This window comes from Benincasa hispida, chromosome 3 (genome assembly GCF_027475165.1).
Source record: "Benincasa hispida cultivar pf3 chromosome 3, pf3_genome.v1.1, whole genome shotgun sequence".
Classification (NCBI taxonomy): Eukaryota; Viridiplantae; Streptophyta; class Magnoliopsida; order Cucurbitales; family Cucurbitaceae; genus Benincasa; species Benincasa hispida.
The window spans coordinates 11,830,742-11,846,239 of NC_143480.1; the positions used below are offsets into that span (position 1 = coordinate 11,830,742).

The 15,498-nt window shown below is 33.8% G+C and overlaps 1 protein-coding gene across 1 annotated transcript; it reads left to right on the plus strand.

Annotated features, from left to right (window-relative positions):
- Positions 1-11,588: 11,588 nt before the first annotated feature.
- Positions 11,589-13,342, plus strand: PUB8 (plant U-box 8). Its single transcript, XM_039027558.2, has one exon. The coding sequence runs from the start codon at positions 11,895-11,897 to the stop codon at positions 12,990-12,992; it is 1,098 nt and encodes a 365-aa protein (XP_038883486.1). The 5' UTR covers positions 11,589-11,894; the 3' UTR covers positions 12,993-13,342.
- The last annotated feature ends 2,156 nt before the right edge of the window (positions 13,343-15,498 follow it).

Here is a 15,498-nt window from a genome sequence, read left to right on the forward strand (position 1 = left end):
TTTATGTCTGCGGAATCGATTTCATGGGGTCATTCCCTCCATCATTTGAGAACTCTTATATACTTATCGTGATAGATTACGTCTCCAAATGGATTGAAGTTGTTGCGACTGCATCTAATGATGCGAAGGTGGTGAAGAAATTCCTTTTAAAGGACATCTTCAATAGATATGGAACACCAATTACTTTAATAAGTGATGAAAGGTCGCATTTCATTAACAGAAGGATGGCCAGTCTGCTACAAAAATACAATGTGAAATATCGTATGGCTATAGCATACCACCTCTAGACTAATAGTCTTATAGAGTTGCAAATAGAGAAATAAAAGTCATTCTCGAGAAGACAATGAATCCATCGAGGAAGGATTGGTCGCTACGACTAGACGAAGCACTATGGGTGCATAGAACTTATTTTATAGTGCCATTAGGAATATCTCCATACAGGATAATAGTTGGAAAGGCAGGCCATCTGCCTTTGAAATTGGAGCACAAAGCATTTTTGGCAATAAAGAAGCTAAATATGTATATGGAGCAAGCAGAAGGAAAAAGGATGTTACAACTGAATGAGCTAGAGAAGCTTCGATACCAAACCTATGAGAATGCCATACAAAGCAAGGAGAAGATGAAAAGATACCATGATGAAAAAAATACAACCAACCAAGTTTAAGAAGGGACAACAGGTGTTGATATTCAACTCCAGATTAAAGTTATTCTCAGGGAAGCTTAAGTATTGGTAGTCGGGGCGATATGAGATTCATAAAATATTTTCACATGGTGCCATTGAGCTGAAAGATGACGACCAAATTTTCAAGGTTAATGGCCAAAGAGTGAAACTCTATTAGAGTGTGGAAGAAAAATAAGGGAAAGTTTCAATTTCCATTGTCGAGTTGGAATAGTCATGAAAACTCGTGACATGCACTTTTGTTTTATTTTTGTAAAAAACTGTGTTTATATCTACTTCAAAAGCAGAGAAAGAATGGTGAGCATTGGCTGATCAGCCTAGTATGATGAGCCATATCCGATTTTCCCCCGCCATCGATATCTGCTTCACCCGAACATGGAGCGATGAGGAGCAAACTGAAGGAAACTCGACATGAGGAGATCCTTGAGTTGAAGCGAATCGTCCAAATTCTATTAATTATTGAATACAAAATTTACAGTAAACATACAAATGGATATGCATTCAAAGTTAAATTACAACATGGTTTTAGATGAAAAATAGGTTTAAAAAAATCTCACCTTTGAAGAACTTTTCTTCAAGTAATCCCTCGTATGAGCCACGAACAAAACTCCTTCCTCGGGAATCTCCTTTACACACACGGACACTACCAAGCGAGAACCATTTGTATTCTTTTTTGGGATTCAAAGACTCAAGTAGGAATTATGGGCTTTGCTTGAATCCTTAGAAGAGGGAAGGAGATGGAGAGAATGAGAGGGAAGATTTCTTTTTTAGAAAACCTTTCTCTTTTGATTGTGAATTCTTCTGTAAAAATTCTTGGAATAAGATAATGTCTCAACTTCTTTTATCACAAGTTAGTTATTAAGAGAATAATGGGAGGAAGTTATAACTCCTTCCCTTTTATTAATTTCAAATATATTAATAAAATTTAATATATAATAACTACTTTATTATATCTACACTATATGTTATATCAAAATATAACATATAGCCTATAGTTTTATTTTGCTTCAAATACAACATAAAATATAGATTTTATTCTCTCTTAACTATACATGGCATTTAATGTAAATCACATTTATATTAAATCCACTTATATGAATCTCATCCATATAAATGATATTTGGATCATATCCAAATATTTTATTCCGCTCAATATAAATCATATTTATATTTAATTACATGAATCTCATTCATAAAATTGGTATTTGAATCATATTCAAATTCCTCTCATAATGTATCAAATACATTAGAATTAATTATATCCATCAATTAATTTAAACACTTCAAATTAATCCAAAGATTAAATCTCTGTTGAGCTATAGTGAGGACCTTATGGACTTGTAGATTGAAGCCCCAAGGGTACTCGGATAAATAATTAAACTCTTTAATTAAATTACCCAATATCCGTTAACTGCCGGTCACTTTACTAGAGACCGACAGTTACACTCTTTGCACTGCAGATAAATTTTTGTGTCCGTTGGAGATAACCAATCAACAGTGCAATGACCCTTCATAAATTGCTCGTAAGTCTAGCTGGCCAAAATACCGTTTTGCCCCTGTAGTTACATCTAATTCCTTAAATACTACTAATTCCTCTAATGAACAATAACTCATAGTCCCACTATGACCACGTCCTCTCGGGCCAAGAGAGGGTGTGGCCACTATATTTAAGACCCGGAATCAGCCCTTAAAGGAGCAATTTACCTACTTTCCACTGCATCGAGAAAGGAGTGAATTTCGTCTTGTGTAGCTGAGTTCCCAGCTCCCCATTCAGACGTATCCTAAAAATGGTAGACTTGTTCAGTTGGCAATCTGGCCACTCTCACTCATACAAATCAAAGGATCGCCTTCATGAGTAAGAGTTCATAACTCACTCAGGATTCAGGTCATGTCACCTATGGTCATCTTAGTGAAATGTACGTCTCTATTATTAACAGCGTTGAGGGATTTGAAAAATGAGCAAGTTGAGAAGGAACTTGAAAAGAACTTAGTTGAAGATGAAGAGAGCCGATGTAGGGTGGCACAGGAAGCTCAATAGAAAGACGAGAGAAAAAGTGCCTTGGATGATCAAGGGCAAGTTAGGGCAGAAGGCCAAGAGGTAGGCCAGTAGGACTTTGATGCAACTGCATCAGTCCTGCCCCAGCAAGAAGAGAAGGTTGCAGTTTCTGAGCAACAGTTGAAATTGATGCAGGCACAACGCCTCTTGAGCAAAGGGGAGGTCAAGGCCTTGTTGAGGATGAAGAGCCATCTGGGACATAAAACCAAGACTTACATCGTAAGTCAATCTACAGAACCTAAAACTTAGGCTCGAATACCAACTGTAACGACTCGACCTTTTTTAGTACTATGATGAGGGTCGTTACTCATAATTACACATTTACATTCAAAATATTTTGATCATTGAAGAAAATAAATTTTATTAAAATAATAAACATAGTTTTCCAAAATAAATAACAAATAAGTAAACCTTTGTTCGGGGCCCCTAAAATAATGAAGAAAAAAAATAACTTAAACCAATAAAATTTTGGCCAAGATTGAGTTTCAAATCAAAGCTTTTAAATAGTTTGAAAACGTAAACTGAGCGGAAGCGATTTACATGTCCTATATGGCACGATCACAGGTCCCTCTCGTCACCCACCGGTCTATTCCTATCATTACCTGAAAAACATAAATTAAGAAAGATTGAGTATAAAATACTCAGTAAGTGATCCCATTATCGAGATCAGGCTATGCATCCACGAGCAAAGAAAAATAGCCCGTGGCTCATACAGCTACATCGGTTTTTTATGATGAAAGGAAAACCAAAAGACGTACTATCTTGCCTTGAAACGCATGTCTAGCGGCCAGTAGGCACACTGTCAAACATGAAAATAACATGAACATGAACCCGTCAACTCACGCATGTCTAGCAGCCCATAGGCACACCGTCAAACATGGAAATAACATGAATATAAACTTGTCGGCTCACGTATGTCTAACGGCCTGTAGGCTCACCGTTAAACATGAAAACAACATGAATGTAAATTTTTCGGCTCACGCATGTCTAGCAGCTTGTAGGCACACCGTCAAACATGAAACATGAAAATAAAAGTAACATGAACGTAAATCGTCGGCTCACGTATGTCTAGCGGCCCGTAGGCACACTGTCAAACATGGAAAAATAACTTGAACGTGAACCTTTCAACTCAGCATGTCTAGCGGCCCGTAGGCACACCATCAAACATGAAACTAGACCGGTAGGTCATTTGAAATAAAACATGCATCAAGGCGAGACAGAAAACCGCTCTATTGTTCTATTCATGCACCACATACATAATATCAGTACTGATTAGAAATTCGAACATGCTCATAATACTTATAACTGTCATGCAAGAAGTAAAACATAATGACAAAATCATGCTTCAAGAGTCCATTAGTTAACTTTATAATTCTAGACTAGGTCGCCTGACACAAAGGCACCGATAATAGTACCACTTACCTCAACTTGGTAAAAACGCAAAACAAAATCTTCTTAGAACTTCTTTATCACACTTGAATCAACCTAAAGTTGTGGCTTGGTTCAAGACAAATTCCAAAACTTGATTCAATTAGCCAATCTGATCAAGAATTAAATCTAAAATCAATAACTTAATTTTCCACTATTACTCTCAATCAAAAAGAATAACCCTCCAAAAACTTACAAAACTTACCGATCTTCACCAATTTTCTGCAAAAAAAAAAATGGTCTCTAGGTTGATGGTCAATGCCTCAAAACTTCCAAATCTTTTTTTACTATAAATCATTTTGACTATTTATAACCTATAGTTTTATTATTGCATCATATACAATATATAAATCATAGTTCTTTTTCTTTATTTTATGGCATTTAATATAAATCATATTTATATTAAATATAATAACTATGAATTTTATTCATAGAATTTATATTTAGTTCCTCCAATTAAACAATAATGTATCAAATATATTATATCAATTATATCATATATAATTGAATTAATTGAATTATATCATATATAATCAAATTTCCTCTTATTAATTTGAACATTTCAAATTAACCAAAAAACCTGATTCTCAACCTGATTCCATTGAGCTACCAAGGGGACCTTATTAACCTGTAGTTTGAAGCTTCAATGGTACATGTATAACTGACTAAACTCTTTAATCACATTATCCACCATCCGTTAATTATCGGGCACCCCACTAAAGACCGACAGCTGTACTCTTTGCACTACAGATATATTTTTGTGTCCATTGGATATAACCAATCAACAGTACGATGACCCTTCACAAATCGCTCGAAAGTACAGCTAGGCTAAATTACCGTTTTGCCCTTGTAGTTACATCTAACTCCTTAAGTACCACTGATTTCTTTAATGAACAATAGATCATAGTCCTATTATGACTAAACCTTTCTCGGGCCAAGAAAGGGTATGGCGCCACATTGTTCAAAACCCGGCATCAACCCTTAAGGGAGAAATTTATCTACTTACCTCTGCTTCGAGGAAGGAGTGAATTTCATCTTGTGTAGCTGAGTTCCCAGCTCCCCAATTAGACGAATCCTCAAAATGGTAGGCTTGTTGGGTCGACGATCTAGCCACTCTCACTCATGTAAATCAAAGGACCGCCCTCATAGGCAGGAGTTCATAACTCATTCAGGATTAAGGTCATGTTACCTATGGTCATCCTAGTGAAATGAAAGTCTCAATTATGAACGGTGTTATATAACGAGACTAAACATTTCGTGGTCCGGTCTTATACAAACTTCTTTGTATAGAATATCCCCGTTCGCATGTCTAATACATGAATGATCAGGATCAGATCATTTGTAGCACTTTACAACATTTGTAACACCTACAAAGCGGGTCATACTCATAGTGTCACCAGGATAAGGTATTCGGCCTTATCCATATACTACAGACCATTTAGGTTATCACTTAAAACACAATCCACTTATATGTCTCCACATACATGTTTAAGTTACAATGATAACCATTGATCTTAGTTTATTGGTTTGTGGTTAATGCAACTAAAATATCAAATATTTCATAGACAATATGAATAAAATATCATATATTATAAATCACAAAATTTTTGTTCATACAAGTGTTCATAAACTATAGGACCCTACAAGATTTAGGGCATCAATCCCACAATCTCCCACTTGTCCTAAGCTAGTGGGGTGTAGAAGATAATCAAATTACAAGTACACAAAAAAATAAACTAGGACACAAACGCCTAGTACAAGAGATATTTCATAAGCGATTAGATGCATGCTTCTTCTTCTTCTTGTTTTTGTTTTTTTTTGTGCAAATATGCTCTTTATGAGATATTTAGGGCATATCTCTTTGTCATATCTCTTGCTTTCAACCCCAAGAGGATACAAAACCAAGAGTTTCATGTTTGTCTGTTTGTGCAAAATCTTTCTAGGCTAGTCTCCCGCATGTCCACTAGTTTTGTGTCCCAAGAGATCCTAGCCATACATTTTGCAAACAAGCCAAAGTACCATTCTTTGGTTTTTGCCCCTTTTGTAAGTTCTTTGTCTTAAGCAATGTGGACATTGCTTATTTTAAGTTTGGGGGGGAGGGGGAATTTTCGCATTATGTTTCTCAATGTTATATTTATTATGTGTATATGTATGTATGCTAGGCTTTCAACCAATAAATAAAATAAAATAAAAGCTAGGACACTCCACCTTTCTGACTTATCCAAAGTAGCCAGGGGCAAACATGACATCCATACTTTCTTTTATAGCAAAGCAGTCAATGAGGGAAGTGAGTGTTTGCCTCATGTGTGAACCTTGCTCGTAGTAAGATATCTTGCATGACACCCTTGTGTGCAAGCTGAAATGAAGGTGAGTGTGACAGTAAGGATCTTTCCTAGGCAAAAGCAAGAAAAGAAAAGAAAAGTATAAAGGCATGAAAAAATGGGAGCCTTAAGGCCTAGCAAAAATGTAAGCTTAAGGGGAGTAGGGAAATCCTTCTGTAATCCACATTAGTTTGGTGTTAGGTAAGGTTGTAACATGTTTTGGATCCCCCTAAGGTCAATGATTGGTAGTTTAGCTAGTTTGACATGTTTGAGGTGGCTAGTGGGAATGTTGAGTCAAGGCCAATGGAAACTCTTGTGAGAATTCTTAGGGAGTTTGTAGTTTGACAAGATATTAGATTAGACACCCTTTCTAAAAGTTGTCCTCTTTATCCTTATCAAACCGAGCATGCATGTTTGGGCATTAGGTGTTATTTTTTATGATATTTTCTTGAGTACAAGAAAATGCTTAAGTTTAGGGGTGTGAGTCATGTCATAAAATGCATGAATTTATGCTTCTAATTTTATTGTGAAAAATAGTTTTGTGCATATGTTTTCCTCAAAATCTAGTCATATTTTATTAAACTGAGTTTACTGGAAGGTAATTATGTTTAAACATTGTTATTTGTGAATTTAAAGCCAATTTGGTGAATTTCTTGCAAATTTTGGCAGTTTTTGCAAGATTTTAATATGATGGGCTAACAACAATTTGACGTGGCCGCAGTACTAGACCCTAAAATGTCAGATTTCGTATAAGTCAAGAGCAGTTATGATTTTATCGAGTATATCAGTTGGTCAGTTCCAATTTTTCTTGAAAGTCACTCAGCCTTTGAATTTTTATCTTCCCAAACCACTTTAGGGTTTATAAAAGGGATGAAAACCCTCCAAATCGAGATAAACTCCTCACCCAAACTCACTTTCTTCACCATTATTTTTGTCATTTTTCAGCAGTCACCTTGGGTTCATTTTCACGTTTTAAGTCAGAACCTTACAAATGGAAGTTCCTCTAAGGTGTTTTAGCTCTAGGATTTCTCGTCCCACGGAAGTAAATGCCGAGAAATGATTTCCACCTTGGAAAAGGGGAGATTATCCTAGGGAAAGATTTGGAACTTAAAGATTTATCTCAAGTTCATTGGAGTTGCAATTTTCCAGCATTCTTTTCATTTTGTTTATTCATTATAGTCATTCTTATCCCTCTCTTTTTAATTAAACTCTATTGTAGTAATGATTTTTTATTTAATAAAGAAGTTTATTTTGTCGATCATCATGAATGAATCCCATCCCCTATCAAGTGAAGAGCTTACGCCCCTTTAGAGATCCTCCTAGGGGTTCGATAATGTGAATGCCCTAGAGTTGCTATGGCTTAAATACTGTTGCACTCACACGACTTTGCTGTTATTGCATTCTCTTCGTTGACTTTATCGATTTTTTTGGTAAATTAACCTCATCACTTAATTTAACAAACTAGTGAAGCTCTAGTACTGAGAAGCCTAGGGTGTAAACGGATCTCACAAAGGGATATGGGACTAAAAGCTTAGGAATAGAAGGGTCACGCCACCTTAGGAATAAGGGACACCATAGGGTAGAGAAACTAAACTTTAATTAATCTAAGATTCATCTACCCATGGGAACATTCGATAATAGTTGCTTAGAACTTCTAAAGGAACTGAACACCAGACCGAATAGGTATAGATTTCTGTCCATGCATATTTCACTGTCCTGGTGTGATGCGACATTATGACTTTTATTGTAGAGCCTGAAAGGATGAAGCATTGTTAGACCCATTCAATCATCATTATCTGCTGATTTTTTTATTCAAATTTTTGTTCTCTCACAACACAAATCCCCCTTGTTACCTTCAATTTCATTAGGTCACATTCTTGTGAAAAGTAAACTACTATTAGTTCGGTGGGTTCATTACTCGAAATACTCTGAGATTATTACTTCTTTGACAGTATATGCTTGCACTTAGACCTTGCTTATCTGAAATATTTTAACTCTCATACGTTTGGTCAATCAATAATATGGACAAAACTTTTGCTAATAACATATTTTTTTAGGAAATACAATATCATTAATTTCTTATGTATGGTTATTAACTAAAAATGCAACATACCAATCAGATAGGGTCATCAATTGTATATAATTTTCTAATATATATATATATATATATATATATATATATATATATATATATATATATATATATATATAATATAATTATCTTTTTAGTATAACAACTGTGAAGATGAAGATTTAAGGCTTGTTTGAATTGATCAAAGAAAATTATTTTTTTTCCAAAAAAATCATTTTTATTGTTTGATAAAATCTAGTTAAAATACACTTCAAAAACTATTTTGAGTAGTTGTCAAAACACTTCAATTTTTTCTAAAATGATTTATTTTCAAAATTAAACACTTGAAAAATTAATCTAAATGCACCCTTAACGACCTTGAGAGAGAAAGACATGCCAATTACCTCATATAATTAAATAAGTATTCCTTATCTTCTCAAAATGTTGAATGGTATGATTTATCAGTAAGCAATTGAATTAAAATCTCATCTAATTTATTCACATTTTTAAAAATATATATATAATATATTTATTAATATCAAGCGTAGTGAATAAGATATTAATTACCAAATCAAAAAACTGAGTATTTAATCTTCACCTTGTAACCATTGTAATAATATAAAAAAACATATATCAATTTATAATCTCGATATTTAATAATTTCAAAACTTAGAGATATAATTAAACAAAATTATATATATATATATATATATTTTAAGAAATGAAATAAAAAAGTAAGTATTCTCATAAAAAAAAAAGGTTATATAGGAAACGTTTTGGGGCAATGAGCTAATTATTATAGTTCTAGGTTATTATAGTCGGATTATGATAGTTTGTGTTTGGGTGTAGATTATTTTAGTTTGGATTATAATAATATGTATTTGAGGGGTAAACTATTTTAGTTTGAGAAGAAAATAGTAAATAGTTTAGCAAATAATAAAAAAAATGATGAATGTAAAATAGTAAAAACTGTAGTAAATAGTAAATATTGTATCAAATGAGGGTTATGAAATAGTGTTAACTGTAGTTAATTGAAAGTTTTAAAATAGTTTTTATTGTTGATTATTATATTTTGACGATAATGATTGTCCTATATGTCACCATAATCGTAAAGGAGTAATTGTGTAGAATTGTTGGGTATAATGATAAATGCATCTAATTATTGGGCTTTTTACATGACATCAACCCTTGAAATCGACAGACCGGTTCACGATAAACCAACGCTGAATTTTCATTTATTAGTCCTATAAAGGGAAATGTATCATTAATATTATAGAATCTTCTACAACATGTATATATATATATATATATATATATATATATATTTCAAACTATATGACTATATTTATATTAGTAGTGAGATAGTAAGTCTTATTATTTATTTTAATAAATAATTTAATTTAATTTGTTTTAATATTTTAGAGAGAGATAATTTAGAGGTGTTTATGGGTTAGGTTGAATTGAAAGACTTTTTATATCTAATCCAATTGTTCGGATTATAAATTTTTCAACCCAAATAATCCTTATTAAAAAATGAACCTAACCTTATCCAACCATGAAATATTTGAGTTAGGTTGGTTCGGGTTAATCGGGTCATTTATTTAAAATTTTGTTTTAAAAAGAAGCAAAATATAACTATGTAAAAATTTAATTTAATTATTTTAATATATTGAATTAAAATTAATGACTCAATTTCAGTTTGTATAGTGAAAATTTTCTTTCTAAAGTACAAAGAAACTTGTGGAAGAATAAATTATTCAGAAATATTGGAATTAAATAAAATTAAAATCAATATATGTATAAATAATTGTGTTGTAAGTAATAGAAAAATATGCTTTAAAGTTAATAATAAATTCGAGTTTGTTTGGGTTATATTAGGTGAACCCATAAACTAACCCAACCCATAAAATTTTCATTTATTTGAACCCAATTCCCAACCCAAACCGCACGAATGAGATTGGATTGATCAATTTTTTTGGATTATCGGATTTTTTTGAACATCCTCAAGAGATATACATTTTTCCTTGTTACAAAACCGAAAAAAAACCAAAAATTTTGTTGGTAAAAAGTGGTCCAAGAATAAACTATTTTCAAAAGGGAAAAAGAGACCGTTGGTAAAGGAAGTAGCTCAAGGTATCCCAATCTATTCTATGACCTAAAGTTATTAAAGAGATGATGTGATAATATAACCAATTATTCCTCTTTCTTCACCGAGTAATTATATATATAAAAACATTTATACATGACTCAGTAGATAATACATCAATAATCATACTAGAGGTTGATTAAAGGAAATAAATTTGTAAACTTTTATTCATCTAATTATTATTTTTTAAAATTTAATCTTAGATTTTTATGTAAATAACAATTTAGCTCTTTACTATAGTTTATAACAACTTATTCCATGCACTTTACTTTTGTAACAATATATTCTACTGTAGTTTCAACTTTATCAAAATTTCATGAAATTTCTTACATAAATTGATATTTTTAGATGGTCATATAATAAAAATTAATGCTTAATTTGAAAGATATGTTTTATACAAAATTGAGAATAAGAGAATAAATTGTTATAGACTTGTTTACATAATAAACTTAATTTTTTTTAATGAAAATATTTAAAACATGAATAAACTAAATTTAGACAAAATGACAATAATATAGAACGAAGAGCATTGAAATCGAAATATTTAGAAGGTTAAAATTGGAAAATTGGTTAGATGATGTGAAAAGCCAAAGGTATAACGGATACGCAACCTTTGTGATTGTCAACTCACGGATTAAAGTAATGAATTTTAAGAAACTCTCTCCTCAACTCCTTTCTACCAAAGTCCAAAAACACACACCACCAACCAACTTACCTCTCAAATGTCCAAAATACCCTTTGCATTTTCAATATTCCTTGGTTGAATCATTATATTCAACCATCATAATTAATATCTTATCCACTAAATTACGTCTAAATTTATTAATTTTATATTTTTTTAATAAAACTATTATTAATAGATAAGATATCAATTATCATCTGGAGGTTAGTTTTTGCCTCAGCAAAAAGTGAAAATTTAATAGATGCTGTGAAGAAATGATGATTTTATATGTAAAGATAATTCGTGAGTGGGGTTTAGGTAAATTTGAAGGGTATGTGTTTTGTTGGTTCAATCTGAGAAGAAAAATGGATTTAGATAGAACATAGGGAGCCTTTCTCTTTCTCTTTCTCTCTCTCTTTCTCTTTCTCTGTAATGGAAGTCTATGGTGTTGGAGCATCCAAAACCTCATAAACCCTCAAAGAACTGTTAGATTTCTTATAGAAAAAGAGAAAAAACAAAGGTGTGGGCTTTAATGGCGGCTCCATATCCGGATGATTTCAAGTGTCCTATTTCTCTGGAGATAATGTCGGACCCTGTAATACTCTCCTCCGGCCACACCTTTGATCGTTCTTCAATCCAACGATGGCTCGACGCCGGTCACCGGACTTGCCCAATCACCCAATTGCCCCTTCCTCAAAACCCTTCTCTAATCCCTAACCATGCCCTCCGAAGCTTAATTTCAAATTTCAACCCTGTTTCCCTTTCCAAGCCATTTCTCCCTCATCCGCCGCCTCAAACCCTAATCTCGATTCTCATCTCTCCTTCTTCCTCTCTCGATTCCAAGCTCGATTGCCTCAATCAACTCGCCAGGGTTTCAAAGCGTGATTCCGCTATGCGTCGAAGATTGACCGAGTCCGGTGCTGTCTCGGCCGTTCTTAAATGTGTCGGTTCTGACGATCCCAGCCTCCAAGAGAAGGCTCTCTCGCTTTTGCTTAATCTTAGTTTGGACGATGATAACAAAGTGGGTTTGGTTGCAGAGGGAGCTATTGGCCTCACCGTGGCTGCTCTTCAAGCTAGGTCCGCCGATTGCAGAGCCGTGGCGGCCACGATGCTGACGAGCTTGGCGGTTGTGGAGGTAAACAAAGCTACAATTGGGGCATATCCCTATGCGGTTCGTTCTCTGGTTTATTTATTACGGAACGGCAACAACAGAGAGCAGAAGGAAGCTGCAACTGCGCTTTACGCCATTTGTTCATTCCCCGGAAACCGTGTGCGGGCTGTGGAATGTGGGGCTGTTCCTATTTTGCTTAAAATTGCAAATTCTGGGCTGGATAGAGCAGTGGAAGTTCTGGGGGTTTTGGCTAAGTGCAGGGAAGGTCGAGAAGAGATGCAGCGGTTCAAGGGATGTGTGGAGATTTTGGGTTGTGTTTTGAGAAATGGAGGTCCAAGAGGAGTTCAATATGCTCTTCTAACTCTGGCTTCCCTTTGTTGTCATTGCGAGCGACTGTGCGTGGAGGCCAGAAGAGAAGGCGTTTTGGGAATCTGTATGACATTGATTGATGATGATAATGAAAAGATCAGAGCAAATGCTGCAAATTTGATTCATATACTGCGCGGAAACAACCCATGAGAAGAAGGAATCAAATCCGATTCGTTTGCAGTCAGACGATTGGTGGCTTGGCTTATGAATTGTGATGTCTTATGAGTATGACCAAGGGATTTTGCTGTGGCCTAATGTCGATGCCTCATTCTCCTTACCGAGGTGAGACCAATTTCTTCTCGATTATGGGTATCTACTTTTTCCCCTTTTTTTGGTTGGATAGTTTCTGTACAAAAAAATATATTAGAATCTGGGAAGATCATGGTTCTTTTTCTTCTTTTTTCTTTTTTAATATTTATATATATATATATATGATGTAAATTGAAATAAAGAACAACAGAGTCAATCAAGCACTGGAGGAGGTGTTCTTCTTGGTTTCAGATTGGTTTATAGTTTATACTGAGAAAATTTTCCAATTTGTTGATCAGTATTGTTATTGGCTTCCATTTATGTAAGTTTCTTCTTTTGACTCAAACAAGCTAGCTAGCTTACGTGTTGTTTAAAAAAAAAAAAAAGAAAAAACTAAAATTCACGAGTATTGTTGTGGTGTCCTGTCCTGTCCTGTCCTGGGATTTTGTGGCGGTGGTGTCATGTGTGGCTGTTAAATGAAATGTAATTAAATGTTCTGCTTTTCTGAATATCGATTAGGTAAATGTAGTTGTAATTAATTTCATTAACATGGGATGCGATCGAAGCCGTGCCAAGTGTACGGACTGATCTGTTGTTTTTCTTGGTTTCCCTCTGCATTTGGAGAGGAATTCAACTAGGTTTCTAATCCTCAAGATAGATTTTTTAAAATAGAATTTCTAAACCGTTAGTGTGATTTGAAAACAGAGGATGAATAAAATATTTGGTTGAATGGATATTTTGATGCAGTAAAGTTAATGTGTGGTAGGGTTGTGAGAGAAGGTTTTGTGGTTAGAAATTGATAATGGGTTTTGGTTGGCGTGGCCATTGGAGGACTGTGGACGAAGATATGTTGTTGGTCATTTTCATTGAGCACAGAGCAGAGTGTGCAAACATGGAGCCCTCCAAGTTTGTTCTTCTCTTCCAAATTTATAATCTTTATTCTTTATTCAACCTTGTCCTTTCCTTATTGCAAAGCAGAAAGTTGTCGCCTTCCCACTCTGGTAAATTAGAGTTACAATGCTTCGAATCCGTTGAGCTATGTTAGAAGTCGACTTTATGTGCAGTAACTTCTTAACCTGATGCTGATTGTTTAATCCAATTCAGTTTTACTTTGTACTTCTTACTGTGTTTGTTAAAAAGGGATTCTGTGTAGTTGAGATTCGAGTCAAATGGGTAATGTATTGGTCAAAAAGGTTGGAAAAGTGGAGATCTTTAGAAATTCTCTGTTACACAACTTTTGATATTTACAAATATGTATTATGTATATACTTACCGTAAAAATAAATAAATAGTCCCTGTCGGTGGGTCGATGCTTGAAAGTAGAGCCACAGAGTGCTTTACGGGATTTGTTTATTCTATTTGGGCTTTCAAGGAGTTTATTCGACATGAATCCTCGTTTGAGCCCATAATAAGACCCAACATTTAAGAAACAAAACCTTGATATGTTTTCATTACTATTTGTTTATAAATATCATTTTCTTCTTTTTAAAAACTAGAAGTAGTTTCTAAAATTTTGTTTTTTCGTTTTGGAGTTTATGTGGTTAACAATTTGTATGTGTTTAAGAAATGTGAAAAGATACAAAATTAATCATGCACATTTTATATTGTCAAAGGTCAAATCAAGCTTAGTTCAATTCGTTAAGACATATATCCTCAATCTAAAAAGAGAGGTCAAAGGTTCCCATTGAACTAAAGAAAAAGTGCATTCTCAACTCATATTTAATTTTGGAAAAAAACTTCTTTTAAATGGCTACATATTTCTCTCAACGAAATGACAAGTTTAAAAGTTTGGATTTTAGCTTAAAGAAAAGAAAAACCGAAGAAAAGAAACTTATGATTATAAAAAATAATTGGAAGATGAAAAGGAACAAAATTACAAAGGGTGTGAGAATTATAATATTGTCATTAGTCATAACATAGAGAAATTGAAGGGAAACAAGTTTGGCCCTTTTCTTTTGGATGAAATATGAAAAAAAAGATGTAGAGAAGGTGAGTGAATGGACCCAGAAATGATCCATTTTGACCAAAGCAATGAAGCTACTAAAGTTTTGAGGCAAAAATATGCTTACTCTCATCATACATACTATATAGCCCTTCTGGTTTTTCCTTTCCATCTTTCATTAGAGGCAAAAAAAAAAAAAAAAAAAAAAAAGTTAGTTTTTGTCAGTTCAAGAATTATAGCAGAAACAGATTCAAAATCCATTCAACTTCTTCTTGACTTCATCCATTCTCCCCTCTACAAAAAAAGGTAGAAGAAAGATCTTAGAAGTGGTATGGTCTTCCCCAATTGACAAGCAATTCAACATTGCACATTGGTAGACCCCACCACAAACCCTATCTCTTTCTTTCTTTCTTTCTGTCTTACTTTCTAGTTCCGTCTTCACCAAAAGAAATAAATGGAAATGAA